This window comes from Xenia sp. Carnegie-2017, unplaced genomic scaffold (assembly GCF_021976095.1).
Source record: "Xenia sp. Carnegie-2017 unplaced genomic scaffold, XeniaSp_v1 HiC_scaffold_23, whole genome shotgun sequence".
NCBI lineage: Eukaryota > Metazoa > Cnidaria > Anthozoa > Malacalcyonacea > Xeniidae > Xenia > Xenia sp. Carnegie-2017.
In genome coordinates this window covers 6639292-6667169 of record NW_025813486.1, presented here as the reverse complement: position 1 = coordinate 6667169, position 27878 = coordinate 6639292, and the positions used below count along the sequence as shown (strand labels likewise).

General features: G+C 34.7%; 2 protein-coding genes across 2 annotated transcripts in view; one reads left to right on the top strand and one right to left on the bottom strand.

Annotated features, from left to right (window-relative positions):
* Window positions 1-89: 89 nt before the first annotated feature.
* On the top strand, window positions 90-26991 carry LOC124449659. The gene is made up of 5 exons (XM_047000601.1): window positions 90-154; window positions 15586-17806; window positions 21016-21087; window positions 24796-25505; window positions 25756-26991. The coding sequence occupies exons 1-5, from the start codon at window positions 119-121 to the stop codon at window positions 26401-26403; spliced, it is 3687 nt and encodes a 1228-aa protein (XP_046856557.1). The 5' UTR covers window positions 90-118; the 3' UTR covers window positions 26404-26991.
* The window catches only part of LOC124449691, a 112604-nt gene continuing 88713 nt past the window's right edge, over window positions 3988-27878 (bottom strand). Inside the window, exon 9 of the transcript XR_006949490.1 lies at window positions 3988-4046. The gene's annotated coding sequence lies outside the window, so the exon portion shown is untranslated. The remainder of the gene's footprint in view (window positions 4047-27878) is intronic.

The following is a 27878-nucleotide window of genomic DNA, read 5'->3' as shown; positions in this document are numbered from 1 at the left end:
TTAATTGAAATTGAATCACGCGCCATTTTATTCGTGACTCCCCTTAAAGCGTTAGGGTTTCCCCCAATTATTTGTTCGTTTGTAAAGAGTCGAGCTTAACACGGCAACTTCAAGCTGTATGCAAGAACGGCTATTTGTACTCCTAAATATTGACGTAAGTATTCAAAATTTTGTAATAATAGTCATGTAACGTTTGCGTAAGCGACGGGATTTTAATTGAGCGTTGTTCCCTCACAATTCAAGTTGTATGTTTATGGAGAAACAAAATTTCTGTGACGTTGTTTGGATGTATATTGTCGCTATTCAATAGTCATGTTCGTGGTAATTTTTGGTGAATTTTTAACAATAATATAAAGTATGATTTGTAGTATGGTATTTTTGTAGCCTATAGATATAAATCCGCCCTGTCAGAAATATCAAACATTAATTATTTGTCGCTATGTATATTGTCGCTATTCAATAGTCATGTTCGTGGTAATTTTTGGTGATTTTTTAACAATAATATAAAGTATGATTTGTAGTATGGTATTTTTGTAGCCTATAGATATAAATCCGCCCTGTCAGAAATATCAAACATTAATTAATTTCTTATTTTGATATTGCTTGCTCCCATTATAACGTCGCTCGAATGTGTTAACCAATACGTAGTTTGGATGCAGTATTTCGCTTGTTTTCAAAAATATGAAATGTGTTCTTTCAAAGACTTTTTCTTGTAAGATTTACCTTGTATTAGTTGCGATCGTCTGATAATCAACGGGGAAAAATGAAATGTTATTGAAACAAACTAAATAATTGTTACACAATCCAAAACCTTTGACAGGCTAACATGATACATGTACACGTACTTTGCTTACCTATTTCAAAGGAAAAATCCCATGTAGGCAGGTATCAGGTCACGTGCAGGTCAAAAATTTTGATATTTTTTGCTAACAACTGTTGCATACGTTTTCCAATTTTTTGAGCTGCTATACTTTATACGCACCTATGTAAACACCCCATGTTTTTAGTGTTGAGACATCCTTGCTTTTCCATTCTAGAGAACTTTCGTGTGCATATCCACAAATGCTTTGTATTATTTGTGTACAGCAACTCTTCTATTTTACTCATTTGAAAATTTCCATCATTCCATGATAGCGAAAGTGCTGACAAACCTATACATTTGCCTCACTTTCGCGTATTGTAAATATACGAGTTAGTTAAAAGTTAATTTCTGAATACAGCCTTATTATACATAGGTATAATTAAGAATAATTATGTAAGATTTGTAGTCACATCAGATATAGTTATGAATTGAGTATGAAGAGTAGAAAATCTGATGATATACAACAAGTTAATTGCTAACCGGTACAAGAGTTTCTATTTATGCACTTCATTTAAATGAATTAAGGAATTTCAACTGTTTTTGAGTAAAATTACCATAACGATCAACATGGCCTACGAAAAAGTACTGAAATGGAGACCCTCGGAAATATGGCGTTGATGTACGTACCTCCAACTTCCATAAACAAAAAAATTTTTCCTGAAGTGCTTACCCAGCTAGCAAAATCACGTTGTCTCAACGTTTTACCAACGTTCGTCGAACGTTCACTCAACGTCGAGGACCAACGTTGAGACAACATGATTTTGTAAAATCGTAGAAACGTGGTGGCGACGTTAGGATAAACGTTGGGATGCAACGTATTTTCAACCTAAACCCGACGTTTATACAACGTTGATACAACGTTCATACAACGTTTCCCCGGCGTTCATACAACATACTATAAATGATGCATTATTTGTGAAATCATAAAACAGCCTTTCCAATGATACGAACTAAAGTTTAATTTCCGTATAATCAACTTTTAATTCATCTGTTTTGCTGCGTGTGTTTTAACATACATATTTACAAAAATGCTAATTAAGCCGATTCCAATAAGTTGCAATTTCGCACCTGCAAGAAAATAACATATATGATTATTAGAAAATGGTAGTCTATACATCATTTTTATTATATGTCTTACCACCTACAACAACAATGACAAATTTGTCTGTAAAAGATGCCATTTAAATGGAAAACTGAATCGTCTGCTTACGTACGTCGGACAAAAGAACTTATCTCGCGCTACGTCATCTCATACGCACGAGAAGCAAAACAAGTGAACAAAACTTTAATCGTTACGGCACCTTTTTCACATTTAACTAACACTTGCTTTTTTATGTAAATAATAAAACAATTATTGAATTGGGTTTTCACGTAATATAAAGAAATATCAAGGCATCAATGTGCTCTATCTATTCCTAAGCGTTTGTAGACTGAACAAACCTTGGCCTTCATAAGTCTTAATTCATATACTATTTCATTCAATAATTGTTTAATATCACTCTAAGGAAATTGTATATTATAAATCTAATCATGTAGTTTGAGTTAACAAAATTTAAAACTTGCACAAATCTAATACCTGCACTAAAATGAACGTTTTTAAAGGTACGCATTATGTATATGTGTCCATTCCATTTTGCTTTACTTATAATTGAAGGACAATGAAAGACACATGCTCACTTTCTTTAAGTGCACATGCCAATAATGTTATTGAGTATTTTTCTCAACTTACACAGACAAGAAAATACAAATATGTTAACTATGAGATTACGAAGTAAAATAAGTTAAATTCTCCCTGTCTAAGTTGAGAATATCAAACAAAGGAAAAATGGCATCTATATACTTTACCCAGCAATCTATGATGATAATGACATGTTACCTTAAATCTGGAACCACCTTGCTTGCCTGGAGCATATTTTAAAAATTCGGCAATTTGCTCTTCAACGTTGGCCTTGTTGCATCCTTTATGAGCTTTGAGGCAGGCGTCTAACAAGTGAAACGAAATAGAAAAGACATGCTTTAAATAAATTGCATAGATAAAACACTAAACCTTTTTCGTAAGCTGAATGATAAACAACAATTCATTATAGTGACATATGCAAAACAGTTTAATGTATTAGCTTTTAAAACTTGCAACAATATTCCTTATGACAAGGAGCAACATAAATGGCTGTTTTTCCAATTCATGAACGAGAAAAAAGAGACAAAACATGGTACTGCTGCAGCAAACATTATCGTCTAATTTTGCTTACTTGTTATAACTTTGCAGAGGGCAAGGTGCTGAAATGGTCGCTTTAATTTTCTGCCTTTTAAACTATATTGGGACCATAGATTATTTGTTCCCAGCTTTGTCATAATTCTTCAAACACCGTTTGCACAGGTGTTTGCGCTTGCACAGTGCTACCAAAAACTGCAGCTAATAAAGAGAGTAAAAGATAAATTATATGGAAAAGTTCAATTTAGACATATATCTATATAACCATTTTCATCTCGAATTGCAAAACAAAACCATCCAAAGTGAATGGTGAGAGCTTTTAGAAAGAGCAGTATCTTCGTTAAAATTTTTCAGTACAAATAAAACGACACACTCCTAAGAGCCGTTTGAAGTATCGTAACGTATTTAAATCAATCAGAAAACGACAATGCTCTCACGAAAAACACGATGCTAGATTCATGTAGTTTAATTAGATAATCTGACCCCCTAACATCACGAGAATCATTAAAATTACGTTTCAGACTTGACAAACGTGCATGTTTTCAAGCTTCAAACACCAATGGTAGAAAAAAAGTCAATATTATGTTACGCAATTGCAAATAAAACTATCATTTTCACGTTTCCAACCCGATAAAGGGGAAAGGCTATGCCTTCCTTTGCACATTTTTTTTACGTAACACTTGAAAGAGTCATGCATAAAATATAGGCAGTGCCAATAAATATTACTGACCACGTATGGGTGGTTAACTTTCCAAAACTTACAAACTTTCTTCTCGACTTTTTTTTCATCAAGACTAGAGGATAGCTCCTGAAGTTCTTAAACCGAATCTAAGGGATTAGGTACAACATCTTCCAAAATTTCGTGCTCGTCTACACCTTTCTTAGCGCTTAACAGAGCTCGAAATATTGACAACGCTTCTTCTTGCTTATTAATTGATGTTTCCAGTTTGGTGAGAACTGATCTTTGGAAGCCTACAGGATAGATAAGAAAATAATAGAATAACTTATGTATAACCTACGTAATATCTTAAAAATATATAATTTTACAACATGCTAACAAGAAAATTCAAATAAAACTCGCATCAAATTGTTAATTGAATACTCATTCACCCAATCAACTAACCCATTTTGAAAAGAAACATTTAAACTATCATTTTCAAAATCAGAAGAATCAGAAAAATGCCTTTCCCCAATGTCTGCATTCACATGGACCAAACAATCAGCTTTTCCATGGCAAAAAGAAACATCTAAAATTTCAACTTCACCAGAAACAGCACGGTCATTTCCCCCAATATCACAATCATTAAGACCAACTTTTGAAGAGAAAGAACTTTGTTTAGGACTGGCAATGGTTCGTTATCATTGTTGAACAGATTACTACAGCCATCATCATTAGGCATTGCATCACTGAATCTTAAAGCTTTATTAGCAGCAGTCCAGTTTTTTCTGTATTGCGCCCGGTCATGTTTCATTATATGAACTAAAATAAATATAAAATGTAACTGTCACTTTATTCATTCTTGATTGATTTAAACATATCCTAATGTTACAACCCATTCCCTCTAAGTGCTGGTGATCACAACATTTAGCAAAATGTTTCAATAAAAAAATGATGATTCTCATTCACAGGTCATGGTAACTTATATGTCTCCTCAACCATTTTTAACTAATTCTCTTCTTTACATGCATTTATCATACCTAATTTATACATAACGCTAAAATTTTAAGTATAACATTATAGTTTACTTGCCAACAACAGCAAATGGAAAATGCTCTAAGCAACTAAATATAAATAATTAAACTGACATTACAAGCTTACTAAAGAAATAGGCTAAGTTAATAAACCAATCTAAGAGATAAGAAAGTGGGTTGTAAACTACATATTGTCTTGAATGCAATAATTGGACAAACGATACTTACTAGTATTATAAAGCAACCATGCATTGTTATGAATAAACATTCAATTACCTCTTTGTAAAATTATATCACTGTTTAAAAACTGCTGTGATTTGGAATAGAAACTACAACTATTTTAAGGTTTAAGGCTACGTGATTCTTAATCAAAAACATTTTGTAAATCACATAATCACATAACCTCATGTTAAAAAATATTAATCATCACCGCTCATCAGTCAGTCAGTCAATATAATTCCAGATATGGTAAAACGTGATATTTACGTAAGATTTCAGATATAAAACAGAATTTTGACAATTAAAGTCATACGATTTTACATCGGGAATTCAATGATCACAAAAAATTGTAATCATTAAATTTGTTATTTTTGATAACAATAAACATCAGTCGCGTAAATGATTTGACATACCCTAGATCCGCCCCTGCATGTTATGACAATAACAAACATACGTACTGATGAATACCATATCCAAATGCTATAGCAAGGTGTAGTGATAACATTATCTTTATAAAATAAAAATAGAAATTAAAACTAAGAATAAACTAAGCTTAGTAAATTTGTTTGTTCCTACACCAATATACCTGGACTCATAAAGTCACGGCTAAAGTAACATATGACAATCTCTAGATTATAAAAAATGATAAAGGTACTTACCACAATTTTACGCATTGAAACATATTCTAGATCATAACTGCCTCTAAACATGGAAAGCGAGCTGTGCATTATCTTGCCTTGACAACTATTAGGCAAATTCGATTCTTTCACAAGCGATTTTCAAATGAACACAAACGCCGATATTTCACAGGTATCGAAATAATTTTGATGTCACATTGATTTAAATAACTTTATTTATGCATGACAGATATTTGAGATAAGTATAAGGTCTTAAATATTCGAAAATCCTTGTTTGTAAACGTTATCCGCCAAACATTTCTATGAAGTAAATGGTTTGAACCCGGGAGTATCGTTATATGTTTGTAAATGATGATCGTCCAGGTTAATAAAGTCCTGAGAAGGACTGTTTTTGATGTTGTTGACTGACGTTTCGACAACCTTAGCGGTAGTCATCTTCAGAGTCAAATGAGGAGTAAGGCCCGGTTCAAACGTCGCATTTTACATGCGCCGAATCAAATGCGAGAATTATGTGCATGTAAAATGCGACGTTTGAATCAATTAAATTCGACGGATTTTAATTTAATGCGACTTTAGTCGCATATTCGACTGAGTTAGTCGAATATTCGACGGAAATTCGATTTTGATTCAAACGTCGCATTTTACATGAGCCGAATTTAATGCATAATTTATTTTAAGATATTTCTATGCAAAAATCAATTATTTCCATGCTAAATGCCATGCGCAAAGTTGTAAAAACATGGCGGCGGCGAGTGATGGTAATGGCCCTTGTATTTCGTGCACAAGTTTAACAAAATACACTTGTTTAAAGTGCAAAAAATTTATATGTACAAGGAAATTTTCCTCGAGATACACGAAATGTTTTTTTGAATCAGAATAAATACTCCAAACTTTCTTCCACCAGCCGGAATTTCTATCTTGTCTTCGACATGATCGATAAGGAGGGCTACGTATGAAGGCTTTTTTTTGACCAATTAACGGTAGAAAAACATGGGAAATTTGCAGAAGCTGCCGTCTCGTTTCTAATAGTTTATTTGCTGTAACATGCATCAATATTCGTCTTTTTCCTATTAACACGAATCATATTTGAAATGCATAAACTCAACATTTTTCTGTTCGCCATTTTAGGAAATTAGTACAAGAAAATGAATAAACTATGAAAAAGTGGAAGCATAACTATAATAAATGCGACTATTAAATTCGACGTCTGAATCAAACTACGCATAAAACTATTTTAGTCGACTAAAACTCAAATTTGATTCGGCGCGTGTAAAATGCGACGTTTGAAACGTCAGGTTAGCCGTATTTATTGTCTGGTTCTTACGTCATTGTATTGTGTGTACAGGAAATGTGCATAAATGTGATGTCATTAGTGTGGTGATTTAGGTGTGATTTAGTGTAATGTATGTGTTGAATTGTGAATTGTGAATGGAATGGTTGACCATCGTGAATAAGGTGCCGGTAATTGCTGTGATCTGTTCAGGGGGGTTTGTTCCAAGTTGGTATACCAACTTTCTAATGTAAGCCGTTGTCTATAGTCAGTACTGTAAGTGATGCATTTTGCCGAGTCCCAGTCAATGTTGTGCTTTCTGATTCGGTGATGTTCGGCAATGTGATTAGTTTTGTCTTGTTTCTTAGTAGCTCGTTTGTGCTCAGTAAGTCTTATGTTTAAGTTCCTGCCAGTTTCCCCGATATAGGAGGTGGCAGTCGGAGCAGTTTATTTTGCAAACTGCACCTTGTCGTTCGTTGGGTTGTTCTTTGTCCTTTATGTTCGTTAGTACTTGTCGTAATGTTGTGATTGGTTTATGTGGAGACACGTATGTTGTATGGTCGTAAGATACGCGAGATAGTCTCAGACGTACCTTTGATGTAAGGTATCGTTGCTGTTGTCACTGAGTTGTTCGTTTCGTTGGGTTCGTTGGGTTTGTAAGTGTTGCGTTTGATAAAGTCAGAGTTATAGTTGTTTTGTCAAAACACGTTTGAGATAGTTGTTTTCGTTTTGTAGAGCGTCCGGTGAATCACATATGATTTGTGCACGTCTTGTTAATGTTCTGATTGTGGTGGCTTTGTGTGATGTAGGGTTGTAAGATGATTGGTGTAGTAGTCGGTCAGTATGTGTTGGCTTGCGATAAACTGTTGTTCCTAGTTTTTGATTGTCATGTTTTACCAAACAGTCAAGGAAAGGAAGAGTTCCGTTTTCTTCGACATCTTTGGTAAATTGTATGTGGCTGTTCTGTTTGTTGATGTGAGTATGGAAGTCATCAATCTCGTCTGCATGTAGTGCTGTGATTGTGTCATCTACGTAGCGAAACCAAAAAGGTAGTGCATGTTTCTAAGTCATGAGTGCCCGTTCCTCTATAGATTGCATTACAATTTCAGCAACTACAACAGAAACGGGCGAGCCCATTGCTGTCCCATGTAATTGTTTGTAGTGTGTTCCTTTGTATTGGAAGTAAGTCGAGGTGAGGCAGAGCTCTATAACTCCATAATGTCTTCTGTCGGTAATGGCAGTACGTCCGTGGTGTTTGTAATGAGGGTTTTGTACAAGTAAGTGCCAGATTAATGGAATACTGGTGAACAGTGATTTCACATCAAAAGACACTAGTATATAGTTGTCTGGTATTTGTATAGTGCACAGTTTTTAATGAAAGTTTGTGGATTGTAGCTTGTGTTTTGATTTGTTTGTGAGTGGTTGCAGTATGTTAGTCAAGTACTTTGAAAGTTCGTAAGTAGGCGAACCACAGAATGATACAATTGGTCGCATGGGTATTTGTGGTTTGTGAAGTTTCGGTACTCCGTATAGTCTGGGTGGTCGTGGTACTGAACATCTGAGTCGATAGTAAATACGTTCAGATATAATGTTAGATTTTCTCATAGAGAAGATCTTGCTGTTAAGTTTGCGTACTAGTGATGGTGTTGGGTCTCGTTTGAGTTGTTCGTACGTTTGTCTGTCTTAAACAAGTGCGTCCATTTTGTTAAAGTAATCATTCCTGTCCATGACCACAGTCACGCGTCCTTTGTCTGCTGGTAAAATGACGATGTTGTTGTCGTGTTTTAGTCGTTTGAGTGCTTGCTGTTCGTCTTTTGTCAAGTTGTTGTCACGTATAGAGGGACGATTGTAAAGTGGAGGCTATCCTGTTTCTGATCTCGTCTTTGTTGTCTCTGACAAGTCTCTTTGATACGCTAGGACAGCCTCGACACTTAATACTATCGTCTCAGTCGGGATTTGTCTAGGTGTTATGGAATGTTTTAGTCCGTAAGATAGTAGTCGCGTTTCAGTTTCGTCTAATGGGCGGGAAGAAATATTCCTCACCCAGTTATCGTCATGTTTATGTCTTGCACGTGTTTTAGTTTGTTTTAAACGTTCAAGTTTTTGTTGTTGTTTGATTTGGTGTTGTGTCTCTGTCTTGTTTGCTCGTTTCTCTGCAATAGTTTGTATGGTAGAAAGTAAAGTATCACTTACTGTCGTTGGTATGAGTTCCTTCAGTTTGTTCAGTCTTTGTTCTTGTTGTTTGATGTAATAGTTGATTCGTCTGTGACAGTCGTTAATCCGTGCTCGTATCAGTCGTCTGCTGGTGGATTTGACAATCTGAATAGCCTCTACCCCCCACTAAGTCTTTTCTAGTATAGGAAAGCGTAATATAAAGTTGATCTTTGATATTTGTTCATCCTCTCAATTTTCTAACAGCCCTTTTATGTTGAAATTGAGTAATCAGCGTAGAGCTAGTGGTGCTTTCTTGCTAGGCTTTGTGGTCGCTGGTGTGGGTTCTCTGGCATCCTCAGGTATCTTGGTTGGGTTTGGTAAGTTCTATCGGTGGTATCTATGTTCGGTAATGGTGCTGGCTCTGGGGTATCAGTCTGTGTCGTCGGTCCTAGACGTGGTAAAGACGATGTTGGTGTTCTATTGGCTGGTGTCAATTTGTTGGGAGTAAGGTTCTCCATTGAGACTTTTGGTATCAGCAGCAGGTCCGTATCAATAGTACATTTGGGTGGCCGCTCTTGTACAGGTGTGAATTGCCGGAGAAATTTTCTGTTTCCTAGTGTAATTCTGTAGGACCCGTCGACTTTGACGCGGTATTGATCGTGTTAAAGGACTTCGATTACTGTTCCAGTCTTGTCCCATTCCAGTCTTGTTTGGTTCTGTATTCTTACGTGATGTCCAATGGAAAGAGGTGGTAATCTTCTTGTGTGTTCTCACCAAAGTTCCGCCGCTCTCATGCGGCGGTTTCGTAAAGCCTCCTCTCGAGCAGCGAGTGTTTCGCTCCAGGTTGCGTGTTGCCTATAACGGCCTGGGAAAATTGGTATGCAATCCTTAATGGGTCTACCGAAGACGCTTTGTGCCGGTAATAATTTCGTATCGGTATCGGGCGTATTACGATATTGTAGAACAGCAATTTGTAAGGCGTTTGTATTGAGGCTACCAGTGGGGCCGGTATTGTTCGTGATGAGGCGTTTCACGGTTTTAACGGCAACCTCGGCGCGGCAATTTGAGTGTGGGAATGCAACGGAGGCGAGGCAGTTGTGTACTCCCCATTGTTTGAGGAACTGCCGTGTTTTGACGGCGGGGAATTCGGGTCCGCCGTCATTAGCGCATTTGTCTGGCATCCCAAAGGTGGTTTCCCATAATCTGTGCGAAGTGCTCGTTCACTTTTCTAAAACTTCACACTAACTGTATTTTGAATATATAATTTTTACACTTCAATAGGATATTTACAGTGTTGTGCACGATTTTACGTTCCAAGCGTTGGTTTTTTGCAAAACGGAATGATTAAATTTGATCTCGTTAAGATTACGGACAACCGTCAATCCTAGAACTGCGTTTTCGAAGTTTATTGCCTTCTGCAATACGACTTTAAATCATCAAATTTGTATGACCAGTTCATACACCAATAACGTCAACTTTTCCGAGCCCCTAAACCAACGCTTGCAAGCTATATTTATTTATAATTATTCGAAAGTGGTTTTTGAGCGTTTACATATGACGCTCAACTTCGCCATCCCGTTTCTCCCTACATCTTACCGCAATGACGCATTGTGGTGAGGAAGTGTTCTCTTAACAAGACTATACTATTTTACATGAATTTAATATCAATTTTATCTTATAATCTATAATAAGACACAGTCACACTCCACATAATTTAACGTGACAACTTACAACACACTCCCCACCTTGATTAGTCCCACTAATCAAGCATACTCTGTCTTCCATACAGAATCAAGAGCAGCGGCTCTCTTGCGTCTACCCTCATGTTCTGCCTCCTTTCCTCTCAGTTCTTTTTCATTCTCTTTTTGCTCACAATCCCTTTCGTCGTGCTTTAACTCGGTAGGAAAGAGCTTTTGGACGGAACGATTGAAGTGAATGACTTTACCGTTCTTAACAAGCCTGACCTTTGCGCCTCTTACCTGCTCCTTATCTGCTCCTATTAAAACATCCCTTTCCAACATCTCCAGCTTCAAACTTACATCTGACAAAAACAAATTTTTCAAATGAGAATACTGCTCCTTAGCCACCTCAATATGCTCATTTTTTACTGTACAAATACGTGGAACTACTAATGCCTCTAAAAGAATTTTGCAATTACCCCTAACTGATGCGACCTCGCAAATGACGAACTACGTCATCTTACCTTCATTTGTTCCACCACCAAAGGTGTTGACCTCTAGCCATTCCCGCCTTGCTATATTAAGCTTCACATCTTGTTTTGCCCTGTTTGTCACGAAAGACTTCTGACTTCCCGAGTCAAAAAGCACTCGCACTCTCTTCCTATTCTGATCTACAAGAATTCCTTGCGCAGTCTGCAAGGCTACCCTAGTCTTAGTACTCACATGCACGTTACTCACATTTGCCTGCTGTGTTTTCTCTGCGCTACCACTCTGTTTTTCATCCTTCTTTCCTTTGTCACATATAGACACATGATGACCCTCCCCACATACATTACATTTAGTACGTGCACGACAATCTTTTGCTAAATGACCTTTCTTTAGACAAACAAAACATCTTTTAAACTTACGAAGAAGTTGCATACGTTCTGTCCGTCCTGTTATCTTCTTGCACTCTTCGTGTTTGTGCTCCCCACAGCAGAAAGCACAAAGCAATCGGTTGGTGCAGCTGGCAAACAATCCGCTAGCTGTTCCTGGTTCCCGTCGTCTTCTTCGTTGATCTTCGTCCTTCTCCCCAACTGCTAATTTGTGGCATTCCCACAGCTCTACTTCCACTTGCAACGCGTCAACAGAATCTTTCATGCCCACACTAAGTAGTCTCTTCCCCTGGTAATCGCCAGTTTTAGTGAGTCTGGTATTTTTGTTTGAAGATTGGGCACGACTATCTCGCAATACGTCTCCTCCTTTACACCGAGCACCTCGAGTCCTCAATAGTTCGTTTCCACTGCGTCAAAGAACTTGCGCAGCCTCGTCATATCATTCTCGTTGTACACGGGCTTTAGGTTCATCATATCATTTACATGTGCCCTTTGCACCATCACTTTGTTCCCGTATCTCCGTTCTAACACTTTCAGGGCTTCTGCATAGTTGATCGAAGTCAGAGCAAATCCCGAAATTGCTGACTTGGCTGGCTCCTCCACCAGTCCCCTCAGATAGGTGAATTTGTCGACCTCAGACAATCCGTCGTTGTTGTGAATTGAACTTTCAAAAGAATATCAGAATTCACGCCAATCTTGTATCTTGCCCGAGAACTTTTTCACCTCCAGTTTAGGCAGCTTTACTCTACAGCGTGCTCCACTGGATACCGTACTTGCCGATGTGTTGGCGAGTTCCTCATTTCTCTTGTTTGTCTCTATCGTGTTCAGCGCTTCGTTGATTTCGGCCAACGCCCGCAAAACTTCACAGCTGTATTCCGCTGAGCCGTCAATATCTGCCGCAATATCTGCCGCAATATCTTCGTCATTTTCTAAACAAGCTCTGAATCTCATCGTCCAAATTCGAAATTTTACCTAATTTCTGTACGAGTACAAGCCGCATTTTTTCCAGTTCCACTTTCGTTAACGGCGCATTATCGTTTACCATACTTCTCACCTTGTTCACAATTTTTGTGGCGTAAGATTTGTGACCACTCCTCGACTGTCGCTTTCTTGTCAGCTCTGACATCGTGAACAACTCTTTATCCTATTTCTGTGTTCTTCTGAATACTGCTACTATATCCGGCTTGAAGGACCACGTTTCGCACAATCTGCGCGAAGTGCTGGTTCACTGTTCTAAAACTTCAAACTAACGATGGGACTGTATTTTGAATATATAATTTTAACACTTCAATAAGATATTAACTGTGTTTTACACGATTTTACGTTCCAAGCGTTGGTTCTTCGCGACACGGAATGATTAAATTTGATCTCGTTAAGATTACGGACAACCGTCAATCCTAGAACTGCGTTTTCAAAATTTATTGCCTTCTGCAATACGACTCTAATTCATCAAATTTGTATGACCAGTTCATACACCAATAACGTCAACTTTTCCGAACTCCTGAACCAACGCTTGCAAGCTATATTTATGTATAATTATTCGAAAGTGGTTTTTGAGCGTTTACATATGACGCGCAACTTCGCCATTCCATTTCTCCCTACATCCTACCGCAATGACGCATTGCGGTGAGGAAGTGTTCTCTTAACATGACTATACTATTTTACATGAATTTAATATCCGTTATATCTTATAATCTATAATATGACACAGTCACACTCTACATAATTTGACATACTTTATGGTCATACTTCCAAAATATCTTAAAAACGGTATATTTTAGTAAAATTTATACTTATTTCTATTGATCAATTTGTTCCAAATTATAATCAAACTTATGAAAAAAAAACAATAAAAATCATAAAACCATATCTTCGCTTTACATAACAATCTATTCAACGCCGTCTGCAGATATATCAAATAAAAGAGGCAAAGGGATCGTAAAATTTGATACATTCTAAATGCTGGAGTCAGTGTTTGGGATTAGGAAGTTGCATAGAAGTTTTTACTCAGTTACTGTGAAGTAAAATAGTGAGTTCAAAGTCGAGGTTAACTTGAGATTGTAATCACACCTCCTAGTGGCAAAAAAAAAACAACAGACCACTGAGAGAAAAAATATCTTCATTGCTAAAACCTCAAAGTTAGGTACCGTATCAAATATTTCTTTTAAATCTTATAGTTCCAGATTTTAAATGCAATCTTTAGATAATCTTTGTGGCTTTGCAAATGTCTTTTTTTGATGCTAAGGTTTATTTATGCAAAGTTTCGTCGTATTAAGTAGTTAAAAAACTGAAATTCTCTGATTTCCTTATCAATCTGATAGTGAATATTTTTATAACTTCATCAATACAGTTAGGCAATCAAACAATTCCGGACATCACGTGATACATCAGTGAAAACAAAAACTGTGCATCAGCCGTATCATACGTCACTTCTGGCTTTCAAGACAAAGACAAAACATAAATTTCAAAATGACTTTAGAAGCTCATTATAGTTGTCCTTATTTAAGCTAGAGCTTGATTTATTATGTCCTCTGAATGCCGGCTTATTTTTAAACAAATAAAAGACAATATTTGTCTCCTTTTTTCTGAATTTTATCCTCATTATGACGTTTCACAACCTCTCTTCTTGTCTTTCAGAATATAACTTCCTTGTTAACATCCTTGTCCATAGTGTTTAACACTTGCAAATACGAAAAAAGTAATTTTATTTTTTATGATTCTCGAAAACGTCGCAAAATGATGCTTTTTTATACATAGCCAATGCTGTTCGCAACAGCACACAATCAGCAAAAACAATTTTCATTTTCTCCCTTATCGAAACTGTTAGAGTCTGCTTTCTCTTAGTTTTCTTTTCAGTCGGTGCGTACCATAGAGATAGGTTATAAATTACGAACATTCTACTCTGTAGTATTTTGCGAACTAAAAGTCCTTTGTAAAAGCTCAGAAAAATTACATCTGAAAACTTTTATCGTATTTATAGGTACACGTTCTAAAAAAGTCACGCTCGACCAAAAGGCAATATTCAACATTCGAGTTTACGTAAATGATCCCCTCAAAACGCGTTATTTTTCAACATAGATTAAAAAATCTCATTTCCTATTAAAATTTATTCAAAATAGTGGTTGATGGTCTTAAAATTGATAAAGAATTTTGACATTGCCAATCAATTCTCGTATATAGCCAAAGAAAAACAAGATCGTGTGTTACAACATGTTGTAAAACAAATATATTTATAAAATCAAGTTTGAATAAATGCGTTAGACTGCGTATGAAATTAAATAAACATAAACCTTAGTAAATTTAAAAAAAGGCCATTAGCTATAACATTATAACATATTCTTAGATGAAGATGCACGACATTCACAAATGACTATGAAAATTATTGAAATATAAATTCTTATGTCTGTTTTGTAATGTAAATTTTAACGTAAAATATCATGTTTTTTTTAATTTTTCCAAAGGTTGTTTGACAGTATACTGCAGTTGGTAAAAGCTCTAGCATACATTCTCTCTGTCATTATTAGTTTTCAGGTTTTTTTTGTAATTTTAGTACGTTTTTGGTGAGGTTAAATCAATTAACAAATAAGATTGATTTTGTCATCATGTAAATTGAGACTTCAATAGAAACTGATAAGGGTTGTACTGAATTTTTGGAATTTCTTGATTTTAATCATGTTGATATATCATGTTGAATTTTTGTACAGATGGAATCGTCAGCAATAAGAAATCCGTCAGAAACAAAAACTGCTAGAAATTCATCCAAACACGATTTTGCAAATAAGTCTTGCACGCCAATAATGAAAACTTTCGTTTCAAGATTTCAATCACAATTAAAATAAGTAGAAATAAAAACTTATGTACATGTTTTGTTTGTCATATTGCCTATGAAGAGTGCTAAAATGTTTTCATTATTATTTCATTCTTGTTTACGATGCAGAAGCAGTTGGTTTTATTTTTTCATTCTCAAAAATTTTGCTTTTGTAGATGGAATCAAGAGAAAACAGAAATCTATATTACATCAGAAGAGTAATTAATGTGGTACAAACGGAACTTGCTCAATTTTTCATCAAAGAATGGAACTCTCGTTACAAATCAACTTATGGAGAATGGGATAATACAAACAACAGTGGTAACAAATTTTACAATTTGGAATCAGGAAGAAAAATAGACCGAAATACTCGACAAAAATATCAGGATGGAGACACCAGTAATTGGGACTGCACAATATTATTTGATGCTATACTTTTTTCAAATTCAATTGGAAACCATCTTGACACAAAAGCAAAGGATGCTGTTCATGCACTTCGTGATGAAAGAAACAAATACGCACATTGGTATGAAAGCAAATGCTCAGATGATGATTTTGATAAAATAGTCAATATCATTGAAAAATCATTTCAAGATTTGAAATTTTCCCTCGATGGAATCAATGAAATAAAAAATCATCGTAACAGTTTTAATTCATTCCAAGTTCTTCCTTCAAGACCTAATCATTTTCTCATTGAACGCACTGAATTACGAGACAAAATTATAAAAGATCTTCGAAAATTAAGGAATGATAACAATAATGAGCTGACATATTTCTACATCTCTGGTAATCCTGGCAGTGGTAAATCTCAACTTGCAAGACAGGTTTGTGAAAAAATATCGTGTGATTGGAACAATAAAACTTCATTTGTAATGACTCTTGATGGAAAAAATGAGGAATCTCTTTTTAAAACTTACTCCGAACTTGGATACGGTTTAAACTGTGACAAGTATATGATTAAAAAATTTGAAGATGAAAACAGTTCTATCACAAACAAAGTGAAGAATTTGCGATCGTTAGTATCTACACGATTAAAATTCTGGCAAAATTGGTTGATCATTGTAGGCAATGTGGTACAGCTCAGCAAAATTTCTTCGTTACTTCCCCAAGTTGGTGATCCCATGTGGATAAATGGACAAATCATAGTAACCATCCAGAACACAGATGCCGTACCTCAAGACGATGAGTTTTACAAACATATTTCTATCAGAAATGGAATGAATGATAGGGAATGTTTTCAACTGTTGAAGCATTACACTAAAAATGAATATGATGATGATCAATTGTTGAAAGAAGTATCGCACGCATTAGATCGTCAACCGCTGGCTTTGGCTGCTGCTGGTCATTATGTCAGTCGTGTAAACAAAGCAAACAATTCATTTTCTTGGAGTCAATATTTAAAGAAAATATCTTCAGAAGAAGATGAAAACATGGACGCCACTTTTGTTAAATTTAACTCAGTATATCCTAGAAGTATGTTACAAGCTTCCCTTTTAGCTGTCAGACAAAATGCTGAAGAATCCTTATTACTGGCAATTGTTATTAACTTTTTCTCTGTTATATCGTTTTATCCTATACCACGAGACATTATTGTTTTTTATGTTCAATTAATTGATCCCAAGCACTCAAAGGAAGATGTATGTCTTTGTTTAAAGGACTGCTCACTGTTCTTGCATTCAGAAAATAATGACATTAGTCTACATCGCATTGTTCACAAAGCAATTAATGTTTATCAATATGAACACTTAAATAAAGAATGCAAAATAGAACAAAGTTGCAATTTGCCTTCTCTTCAATCAAACGTTGACCAAATAGTTTTAGCACTTTACATGTTTAAAGAGAGAGACGACGAAAGCAAATTGATACCACATCTTGAAAATTTTCTTCAATTGTTAAGGACCAACAAGACAAAAATCAACATGAATGCTTTACAAGTTTTCCAATATTTTGTTGACAGATTAAGACATTTTGGAAAATACGATCTTGCTCTTGAACTATTGGATAAATTTAAATCAGAAGAATCTAGTAATGACAAAGCTTGGTATTTTAGTGTCCTCGGTCTTTTATACCATGACACTGGGAAGTATAGCGAAGCTAAAAATCATCTTGAAAAGGCTCTGGAAATTCGAAAACAATCGCTAGGTCCAAATCATGTTGATGTCGCTGCGTCTTTAAACAATCTTGGTGTGATGTATGATAAAACTGGAAATTACGACAAAGCTATAGAGTTTCACGAAAAAGCTCTGAAAATTCAAGAACAATCGTTAGGTCCAAATCATATTGATGTCGCTGCATCTTTAAATAATCTCGGTTTGCTTTATGATAAAACAGGAAAACACGACAAAGCTACAAAGTTTTTTGAAAAATCTGTAGAAGTTCGAAAATTGAATGTGCCAGGTAAGGACCATACTCATGTTTATGCGTCTTTGAGAAAATTTCGTACGATGTACGAAGAAACTGAAAAATATGAGTCTCAAAAAGCTCAGAGTAAATTTCCAGTTCCAAGTCATGCTCATGTTTCTTTGTCATCAAAATATTTTGGTAAGTTTATAGGTATTATATACAACATAATGTTGGTGGCTCATTTGCGATAATGATATTTTGTTAAAGTTCAATTCCGGCCAAATTTCACCCCATCTTTCTTTCGCCAAATGAAAAATATTTTGGTGTTTGAGCATTTTTGGTTTTGTATAAGTTGTTTAATTTTAACGCTAAAGTTCGCCGCCGGATGCGAATTTTTACAAATGGATCGTGACGTCACAAGATGTTCCCACCTCGCTAGTTTATTATATTACTATAAACAAATGCCAGCATGAAGCATCAATACTGTTAAATTTTGTGTCGAAAAACCGCAAAATTTGGCAAAAGTATTAAAAAGAAAACTATCAATATTGGTTATTAAATCTTTGGAGGACGCAATTTTGTCATAAAGTTCATCAAGGAAGTTTGTTAACGCTGACAGCCATAATGAATATAAATAGTTATGAAATGTATTCTGCCAATCTTGTACTAAATGTTGAACACTTCCATCATTAAAATAAGCTTGAAAATGTGTAACTCTTGACGATGAAGCTTTCTGCATTGATGTCTCGACAACAGGTGTTGTTGTAACTTGTAATTAGAGAGCTTTAGCAAGAGTACGATACGACAACGAGTACTAGGTTTGACCGTGTAAGGGAATGGCATGAGAAAGTTTGTTGTCGTTGCCGCGTTTTAAAAATTTTGTTTTAACTGTAAACAACAGAACGAGCTTTTCATTGTGAAAACACCGATGTTTGCGAAGCAGCTACGGCTCTATTTGTCAATAATAATATTAATGAATGGGTAACACTGATTTTGCGAGAATATAGGACTCTTTAGAGTGAAAAATCTTCACTATTTTAAGTTTTATGTACGATATATTTATACTATTTTATTGTTTGTTTACCATTCACTTTGCGTACGACATACATGGAAGTTTTGCAGGTCATATTTTTGTTTTAAATGTACATCTGCGCGCAAAAAAGGTTCTAAAGGAAAGCTTGGATGGTCGAAAATAGTACTGTAAACTAATTTCTTACACAATGAAAAAATATACCTACTTTCTTTGCTTAAAAAGACATTGTGGTCGCGACTACGAATTTTTTACAAAACGTCACGCTCAGATTGTGACGGCTACGTGTTGTTGTTGTCGCATCAATGTTTTCGAGCCAAAATGACGTAATTCGTACTCGTAGTCGTACTCGTAGTCTTTGCTAAAGCTCCCGATTGTCACAGAGTTGCTGAAAATGTCGTAACTATTAACCATACTCAAAATACAGACTTTACTGAACTAGAGAATCAGCTCTTAAGTGAAAATATACTGGCACAAAGTCTTGCATCCGTCAAATCAATAGGTACATTAATGGCAAAGGCAATAATATTAAACTCAAATTTAATTCATGTTTTTTTGTGTCTAACTCCACCTATGTGAGATCCGTAGCTTATTCATGGACAACATTGCACCAACTTAGAGATAATAATATTCCATATACCTGGTGTCTATTTCAAAGTGACTCATAGAATTAAAGCATACATTTAAATATCATCTTATAATATATACGTATCAAAATTTAAACACACTTTGAGTCTTTGACATCTTAGAAAAATTTTTATTTCACAAACCCAGCTCTGTGAAAATTACCTAATTAAAAAAATCATGGACTGAAAAAGTGACAAACATTGGAAATAAATTAGGATGATTTTAAAACAGACATATTTCAGCATGCTTATGCCATTTTTAGTGTATTACTTTTTACAGCAAGAAAATATGTCATTTTTACATTTCACAGATATTAATTTACAGGAGTGAAAGTAGAAATTTTATGGCAAGTTACAATTAGACCTATAATGTATTTGTTTGCTGAGATCTAGTTTTATCAAGTTGCTTAATATAAAGCATTAATTAAGCAACCATTCATTTGCTCTGCTAAGGAAATAAAATTCGTCGATTTTCTAGGCTTTTGGGTGCTTGCATATTCTTTAGGAAACTTTTGAATGTATATATATACTGTGTATGACGATAATGTATGATTAAAATAATTCCAGACTTTTCTTTTAAATCTATCAGTAATTAAACAACAACGCTAAAAATCAGTTAATGTCTGTGTCTGCTTACAATTTTCGTTCTTTGACTGGCTGCATAAAATTGCATAAAGTTGTAATAGTTTCCGTGTCGTCAAAACAGACAGTCATCAACAACGGACTTTAACAACTTTTTCTTATATTTACTAAGATACTCAACAGAGATTGGCGACAACAGTTTGTTAAAACTTTTCATTATCTGAATTCATTACAACGCCCTTAATAACCGAGTGTGAGGTCTTTACGGAGAAATATCGGACTGAATTTATTTGTACTGAATGAGACCCTTTGGGCGAGGTTTGTGCTAAAAACAGAGGTCCGACATTTCTCAATAAAGACCGAGCAGGCGAGATTAATAAAAAGTCTATTAGCTATATGGTATTATTTGACCTAAAACTAAGCTTTCTTTTCTTTTTCTATTCTTGCTGTTTTGCAAAGACTGTCTTTCACTTCTCTAGTTTTTGCCAGCAGAAAATATATAGTTTGAAATTGTGTTGCCTAGATAATACAACTCACTTTTCGAGTGTTCTTTTTTGGCTAACGTTCATATCATGTTTTTTTGTTTTGTTTTTATTTTCGTTTTACAAAACATTTGCTGTTTGCTTCATGAAGTTTTTGTAAAACACAAGACAATAGACACTCCGTATATAGTAAACAATATTTAATCTAGATAAATAATGTTTACAATATACAGAGTGTCTATTGTCTTGTGTTTTACCAAAATACTCTTTGGTATTCGTAATTCATAAAGTTTGTTTATCTACATTTATTTGTAAAATTACGCCTGATAAAAGCTGGTTCATTACGTGAAAATATATACTGCCCCCTCAGTATTTCCAATTGTAAGGTACTATCCAATTATAAGTCCAATTGTACTATCCAAAACTTTGCAATTTATTTGTGTTATTTTATTCGAGCGCTAGCTGTAAATTCATTTCTCACCTGTTTTCAAAATAGAAATACACAGCTTGTGTGGATAACGCTTTTTAAAATATTGTTCGTAGATATCACAAGTGGTGATGATGCTAATGCTAATGATGTCGTAAATTCTCCTGGTGTTGAAAATACAAAACAAGGTATGCCTTTCAATTTTATTTTATTTTATGTATATTGCATAACCTAAGCATATTTGTCTTGTATTGTATCACAATTCAAGTCATTTGAATGGTATTTATGTGTTTTTATGAAGATTTATATTATTTAATAATATGCATGATGTACATATACAGTGTTACACTTTTGGACTCCAAACGTTCGTTTATTACGCATGTTCAATACTGTGTCAATGACTTAAATTTTCCTTTTGTGAACGACAAATAATTTAAATGTACTGTGTACCAGACGTTAGTGCTCAGCACAACTTGACAAGTCTTTGTAAATCTCAATAAACACTGCGTAGCACGAAAGTGGTGCAACTCTTTTTATAAAGTGCTCAAATTGACTACATTTCATTAGTTCCATTGAAGAAAAAGGGTTATAATAAATACCCTAAAACCTTTTAAAAAAAATCTTGACATAATTTACACCATACAGATCAGACCCTGCATTTTAGAAGTGTTCAGGTTAGACCATCTGTTTTAAAAGTGCTCGTGTTTGATTACTGTAATTACTATTTTTTTTTGTTAGAGTACAGGAGATTAGTCGGAGTATAACTTTTTTCCAGATAGTAATTTATGTTTTTTTCTCCTGGCTTACAGCTTTCGAAAGTTCTGAAACATTTAAAAAAACATCACCAAGGCCAAGTTCTAATAAAAATTTACTTCAAATGCAGTCTTTAATTAACAAATGTTATAACATATATGTATTTTTTCATCACATGTCTAAGCAACAATGAATGGTAACATTTGCGGCTGATTTAATCTGTTTTAATCATGATAGTAAAGTCTTGTCACTTCACAATTTGTACTTGAAGCTTATTATCAGTAAGTTAAAAATCTTGACATAATTTACACCATACAGATCAGACCCTGCATTTTAGAAGTGTTCAGGTTAGACCATCTGTTTTAAAAGTGCTCGTGTTTGATTACAATAATTACTAGTTTCTTTATTAGGGTACAGGAGATTAGTCGGAGTATAATGTTTTTCCAGATGGAAATTATGTTTTTTTGCTCCTAGCTAACTGCATCGAAAGTATTGAAACAATTGAATAAACATCACCAAGTAATTTTCTTCAAATACAGTCTTCAATCAACCTTTTACATTAACAAATGTTATGAAATATATGAGTTTTTTTCATTACATGTCTAAGCAACACTGAATGGTAACATTTGCGGATGGTTTCATCTGTTTTAATCATGACAGTAAAATCTTGTCACTTCACAATTTGTACTTGAAGCACATTATAGTCAGTTGAAATTAAGATGAGACTTGAGGTGATAATGACATCACGCAATCTATTTTTTTCAAAGTAACGTTTATTTGTATTCTGCTTGTTTAATCATAAAAACTCCTCAACAAACTATCCTTTGGATATACTGTCATACTTCACGTTTGCACCACCATGCATACATTACCTAGCTAATAACATTGAAAATTATGCAAGGAAAGGCCACCATCAAATCGACTTGCTCAATATACTTCAATAAATAAGAATTCCTGTTCATTGTAAGTAAAAGACCTCAAAATCATATGGAAAATGAGCCAATTTAACGATGTGAATTCTCGAAATTCCACAATAAAAAGAAGGCGATTTACAATTTTCATTATGACAAATGTTGCATTAAATTGCACATATATTAAACGATTTTCTAAATTCTAAATTTACAGAAAAGTACAAGTTTTTTGAGCTCTCTCCTTACTAAGTATACTGGAGATTACCTCTTCAGTGTGAACATCATTCAAAAGTGCACAAAGATCATTTTCTAGCTTAGAATTAAATTTTGAATACTTTTTTCTTAGAAGTGCATTTTGAAAGTTGCATAGAGCATAAAAGTTCATGTATCAGTTTTTTCTACTAGAAAGTTTCCCTAAATAGATAAGCAAATAACGTTACTAATCGGAAAACATAAAAACAACGACTTTATTCATTGATTTCAATAAATTACTCCCACTGATCTCAAAATAAATAAATGTAATTATTTGGACTATATTAGAAGAGCAAATGAGTCCAAAAATCTCATTTATGATTCAAACTGTGTCTTAATTGATGATTGTCAACTGGCTTGATGACCTCCATTAAAAAGTGCACGTGAGTCAGACCAAGCCACTTACGACTTAAGCCTCCCGATTGAGCAAGAATAACGCTGCTGATGAATAATCGCTCACAGAACTCAATGGCTGTATCATGTTTGCTCAAATACTGTAGCACTGACCACTGTATAGAGGGCCAAAACTACAACTTTAAGTGCGGTGGGGGAGGGGTGTTTAATTACGCTGCTGCTGAAATATTGCTTACAGAATTCAATGACTGTAACATATTTTCTCAGATATTGTAGCACGGACCACTATATAGAGGGCCGAAATTATAACTTATATATGGGGAGGGAGCTATTTATATCTTCAGTTGTGGTCGAATGATATCTTGTGAATGCCAAATTCTTGTAAAAGTGAAATGAACTAAAAAATATGGCAAGAATTTGAATGGCTTACTTTTATCGTGGTGTTAAAAAACGGCACGATTTCTTTGATATGGCATGAGATATCTTTTCTCCTTGGGTAAAAATTTCGTTAAAACGGAATTTTCCTTGATAACTCTGACTTATGACAGACAAATTGTTTCTTACAAATAAATCATCATATGTTGGATAAAATAGTTAAATACTGCAAATAATCATATTCAGTTTAGCAAGGGGGAAATGATACCAGCAATGCTGCACGAGAATGAGAAAAAACACGAGGTAGAGCTTTAGTTTACAAGGATAAAGATAACAAGCGTCATTTTACCAAGGTGTATAAGAGGAATAGTACGTATTAGATATCAAAACAACGTTTGAGAGAATAATATTTAAGGATTTGATTGCATTTCAACATTAAAAGTTTAGCAGAAAACATAAGAAAGTTCATCCGGTAAGACGGTGTTTAAATGATCCTGACTTCACTAACTGGAATTCAGCGAGGCGTTAAATGATTTTGGCAAATGGAAACAAGTCGGTATTTACCATGAGATAAATTTTCTTGAGGAATTTCACAACATTTTGATTTAACAGAGCAAAAAATTTAAAATTGAAACAACCAGTTTGGCCTAGTTTTAGAATTTCAACAGGAAAGACTTGTGGCCTTTAGCAAACAGTTGTAATTTTTAAGCTTACCCCTTTCAATGCCTCGAAATCATTTTACGTTTGTTAAGCGCCACAAGTCGTTCTCGTTAACATTTTCTAATTAGGCCAATTTGGTTGTTTTCATTTTAAATGTTTTGCGTAATTATTAAATTAGTTAAATCAAAATATTATGAAAATGCTCGAGAAGATTTATCTGTTGATGAGTGTTGAATCATTTCCATTTGCCAAAGTCATTTAAAGCTTTGCTGAATCTCGGCTACCGGATCATGCAATCAGCCTCTAAAAGACGAGTTCAAAAAACATGCTCTGAAAATTTTAACTTAATATGTTCGAAAAATATAAGGTTATTCTTCGACGAAAATCAACAAAATATTTGTAAAAAAACTTTTTGTAAATAATTTTTTGGTATAAGCTTACCTCAACGTTACCAGATTTCATTGCATAATTAAGAAATTTATGATATGTCTATCATAAGTAGTTGTTGATAAGGATTTTCAAAATATGCGGTATTAATATGCGTTTCTTTTACCCATGCATGAATTTAATTCTTTTATCGAATTTTTTTAGAATCAAAGTTGCAAGAGTGGAAGTACAATGATGAATCAAAGAAGCATAAAGAAATGTTTTCAAATCTGCTTAAACGAGCACGCGATTCCAGTGTGGAGGTTGAACAAGTGAATGATGTTCGTGTGATTTTTTCGGACGTGTTTTGCATCGGTAAAGGAAATAACGAGACCCGTGTTTTTCTTGGACTGAGAAAGGATGGTTACGGCAAAGCAGTGAAACGAATACGTCGAGACAACTGCATGAAGCTTGCACAGAAAGAAAAAGAAATTTTAAATCAATTCAACGCAAAGAAATCGAAATATGTTGTGAATTATTCCTTCTTAGAAGAAGATACTGGAACGGAGTATGTCTATTTAATATTAGACTTATGTGAAGAATCGTTGGAGAGTTATGTGAAATCTTCTTCTCTAAGTGATCTTCAAAACGCTCTTCCCAAAATTATTAGACAAATTTTAAATGGATTAGCTGATCTTCATAGTGGCGAAAATCCTATTATTCATCGGGACTTAAAGCCTACCAATGTTCTCCGAGACTCACAAGACAACTTTCTGATAGCTGACTTTGGCATTAGTCAAATATTGAATAATGATTGTACGACATATGAAAGCAAGCCTAACACAGGAACGGAGTATTGGATTGCACCTGAATCATATTGTGAAGATGAAGATTCTGTTGATAAAGGACGGTACAAGAAACAATCTGATGTATATGTAAGTGTATGTTGCAATACGGTTCTTGATTTGTGAACTATTTAATAGTGGTCCGTTTAACACTTAAAATATAATAAGTGCACGTGTGTTGAGCCCGCCGTCTGCGGTGTTCTAGAAACCTAAGGTACCTGAGGGGGAGAGGGTTTTACAAGCAATATACTACATTATTATAACAGTATACGAATATAACCATTTTTACTTCATGCATATATACAGTCAAGTTGTGACATTACATTGTTAATCTTTTTAGAATGCAGGAATGGTAGCTTATTATGTTGCAACAAAAGGGAAACAGCCTTTTGGAAATAAGCCCGAGAGACTGATGAACATGTTGGATGGGAAACCTGTTGGCTTGGACAAAATCAAGGATGAAACATTAAAAGACTTTCTGTCGTGGATGTTGAATCGACAACCAGAAGACAGACCATCAGCTACCGAGGCGTTAAAACACCCATTTCTTATGTCGGATGACGAGAAATTTGATTTATTATGTAAAGTTGGAAATCTTCAACAGATTAAGACAAATGATTCCAAGTCAATTGTCGTTCAACATCTGAATAGCGAAACGTTAGATTGGAGATGCCAAATGGATGAAGATGTATATGATTATTTTAGAACGAACGTGAGGACTGGAGAGATTTTTAGTTATGGATCTTCAAGGACAGAGTGCTTGAGACTTATTCGAAATACTGGCGAACATTGGTACGATGAACGACGACCTCTACCACAACCAAAACCATTTCATAAGATTGGTGATCACAAGTCGTATTTTCTCAAAACATTTCCCACTCTCCCTGTTAGGGTGCACGCTGCGGTGAGGTCCGATGAAGAACTGAAAAACAATCCAGAACTCAAGAACTTTTTAAATTTTAGTGAAAAGAAACAACATCGAAAATAAACAGTTTTTAAACAGTAAAAACAGTTTGTGAAAAGGCAAGCGTCCATGAAGAATTTGTAGATACCGTTGTAAATTATAATTTCCTCAGATTGGAAAAGACAAATACATTTTGACGTACATCATTATTTAAATGTTGGCTTTCCTTGACAGCTAGATAAATCGATTGCCACCAACACTAAAACAATCCATTGTATAAAGTCGATGATCCTAAGGAGTTCTTTCTGAAATCCCCGTCAGGTCAAATGACGAATAGAAAAACAACCGAGAACTTAAGAACTTTTTTAGTTTTTAATGAAAGCGAACCACATCAATGAAAAGTTTATAGGCAGGAAAACAAATTAGAAATCAATGATGATGTGCATCTAGCTTACATTATTGAATGATATAGTATCTCATTATTTAAATTTTATTCTCAATTACTTTGGTTAAAGACGTATGACTTTCATATAAATACGTTTGATTTCACTGCCAAATGTACACTTCGCCCTTCAAACAGTATAAACTCTTTTATAAAAGTAAATGGTGTTTCTGAAATTATAATAATGACTAAGGCCCCGTTTGCGTACACTAACCGGGATTGCTATCAAAGCAGGTTAAATTTTCTAAGTATTGAAAGCAGTGATAACCTTCAGTGTCAGAAACACAATTAAATAGTCAACTTAATAAACATTTAATCTGAACAGATTGAACCCATTTAAAGCAAATGAAGATGTCGTTATGAGCGAATCAAGTATAGTGTAAACGCGGTGTACTACTTCAACTGAATTTTTTTTGAATAAGTCAATATCAATATTTTGCTCGACAGTTGCTAATTTCTTGTGATATATACGCTAACTGATAATTTTTAAGTAAATGGTTTGAACCCGGGAGTATCGTTACATGTTTGTAAATGTAGATCGTCAAGGTTGGTAAAGTCCTAAGGACTGTTTTTGTTGTTGTAGACTGACGTTTCGACAAACTTAGCGGTAGTGATCTTCAGAGTCAAATGAGTAGTAAACGTCAGGTTAGCCGTAATTGATATCTGGTTCTTACGTCATAGTATTGCGTGTACAGGAAATGTGTGGGTGTCAATTGTGTATTGTCATTGTGAATTAGTGTGAAGTGTAATGTTTTTAGTTGATCGTTTGTTTGTATTGGGATAAAGTCGTTTGTAAGGTGCCGGTAATTGCTGTGATCTGTTCAGGGGGGTTTGTTCCAAGTTGGTATACCAACTTTCTAATGTAAGCCAAGTTGGTATACCAACTTTCTAATGTAACGACTTTCTAATCTAGAGTCTCATGCTTTTATTCAAGTATGATATTAGAAATGTTCTTGTTTAACAGTAAGTTGTAACATATGTTAGCTAGATTGCACAACCGTGTTTTACTTTTGCTGCAAGGATTGGTTTGCAATGGTAACAAGTCTTCATCAATTTTCACAAGACTATGAATTATTTGGTACTCGTTTACATAACACACGTCATTCTTTTTTAAATG

Excerpts from the sequence above, each read along its gene's own strand:
- LOC124449659 (XM_047000601.1), top strand. The coding sequence starts at position 119 with ATGCAAGAACGGCTATTTGTACTCCTAAATATTGAC. Across the intron at positions 21,088-24,795 it reads TGTTGAAAATACAAAACAAG|AATCAAAGTTGCAAGAGTGG; the intron begins GTATGCCTTTCA and ends GAATTTTTTTAG. Across the intron at positions 25,506-25,755 it reads AGAAACAATCTGATGTATAT|AATGCAGGAATGGTAGCTTA; the intron begins GTAAGTGTATGT and ends TAATCTTTTTAG.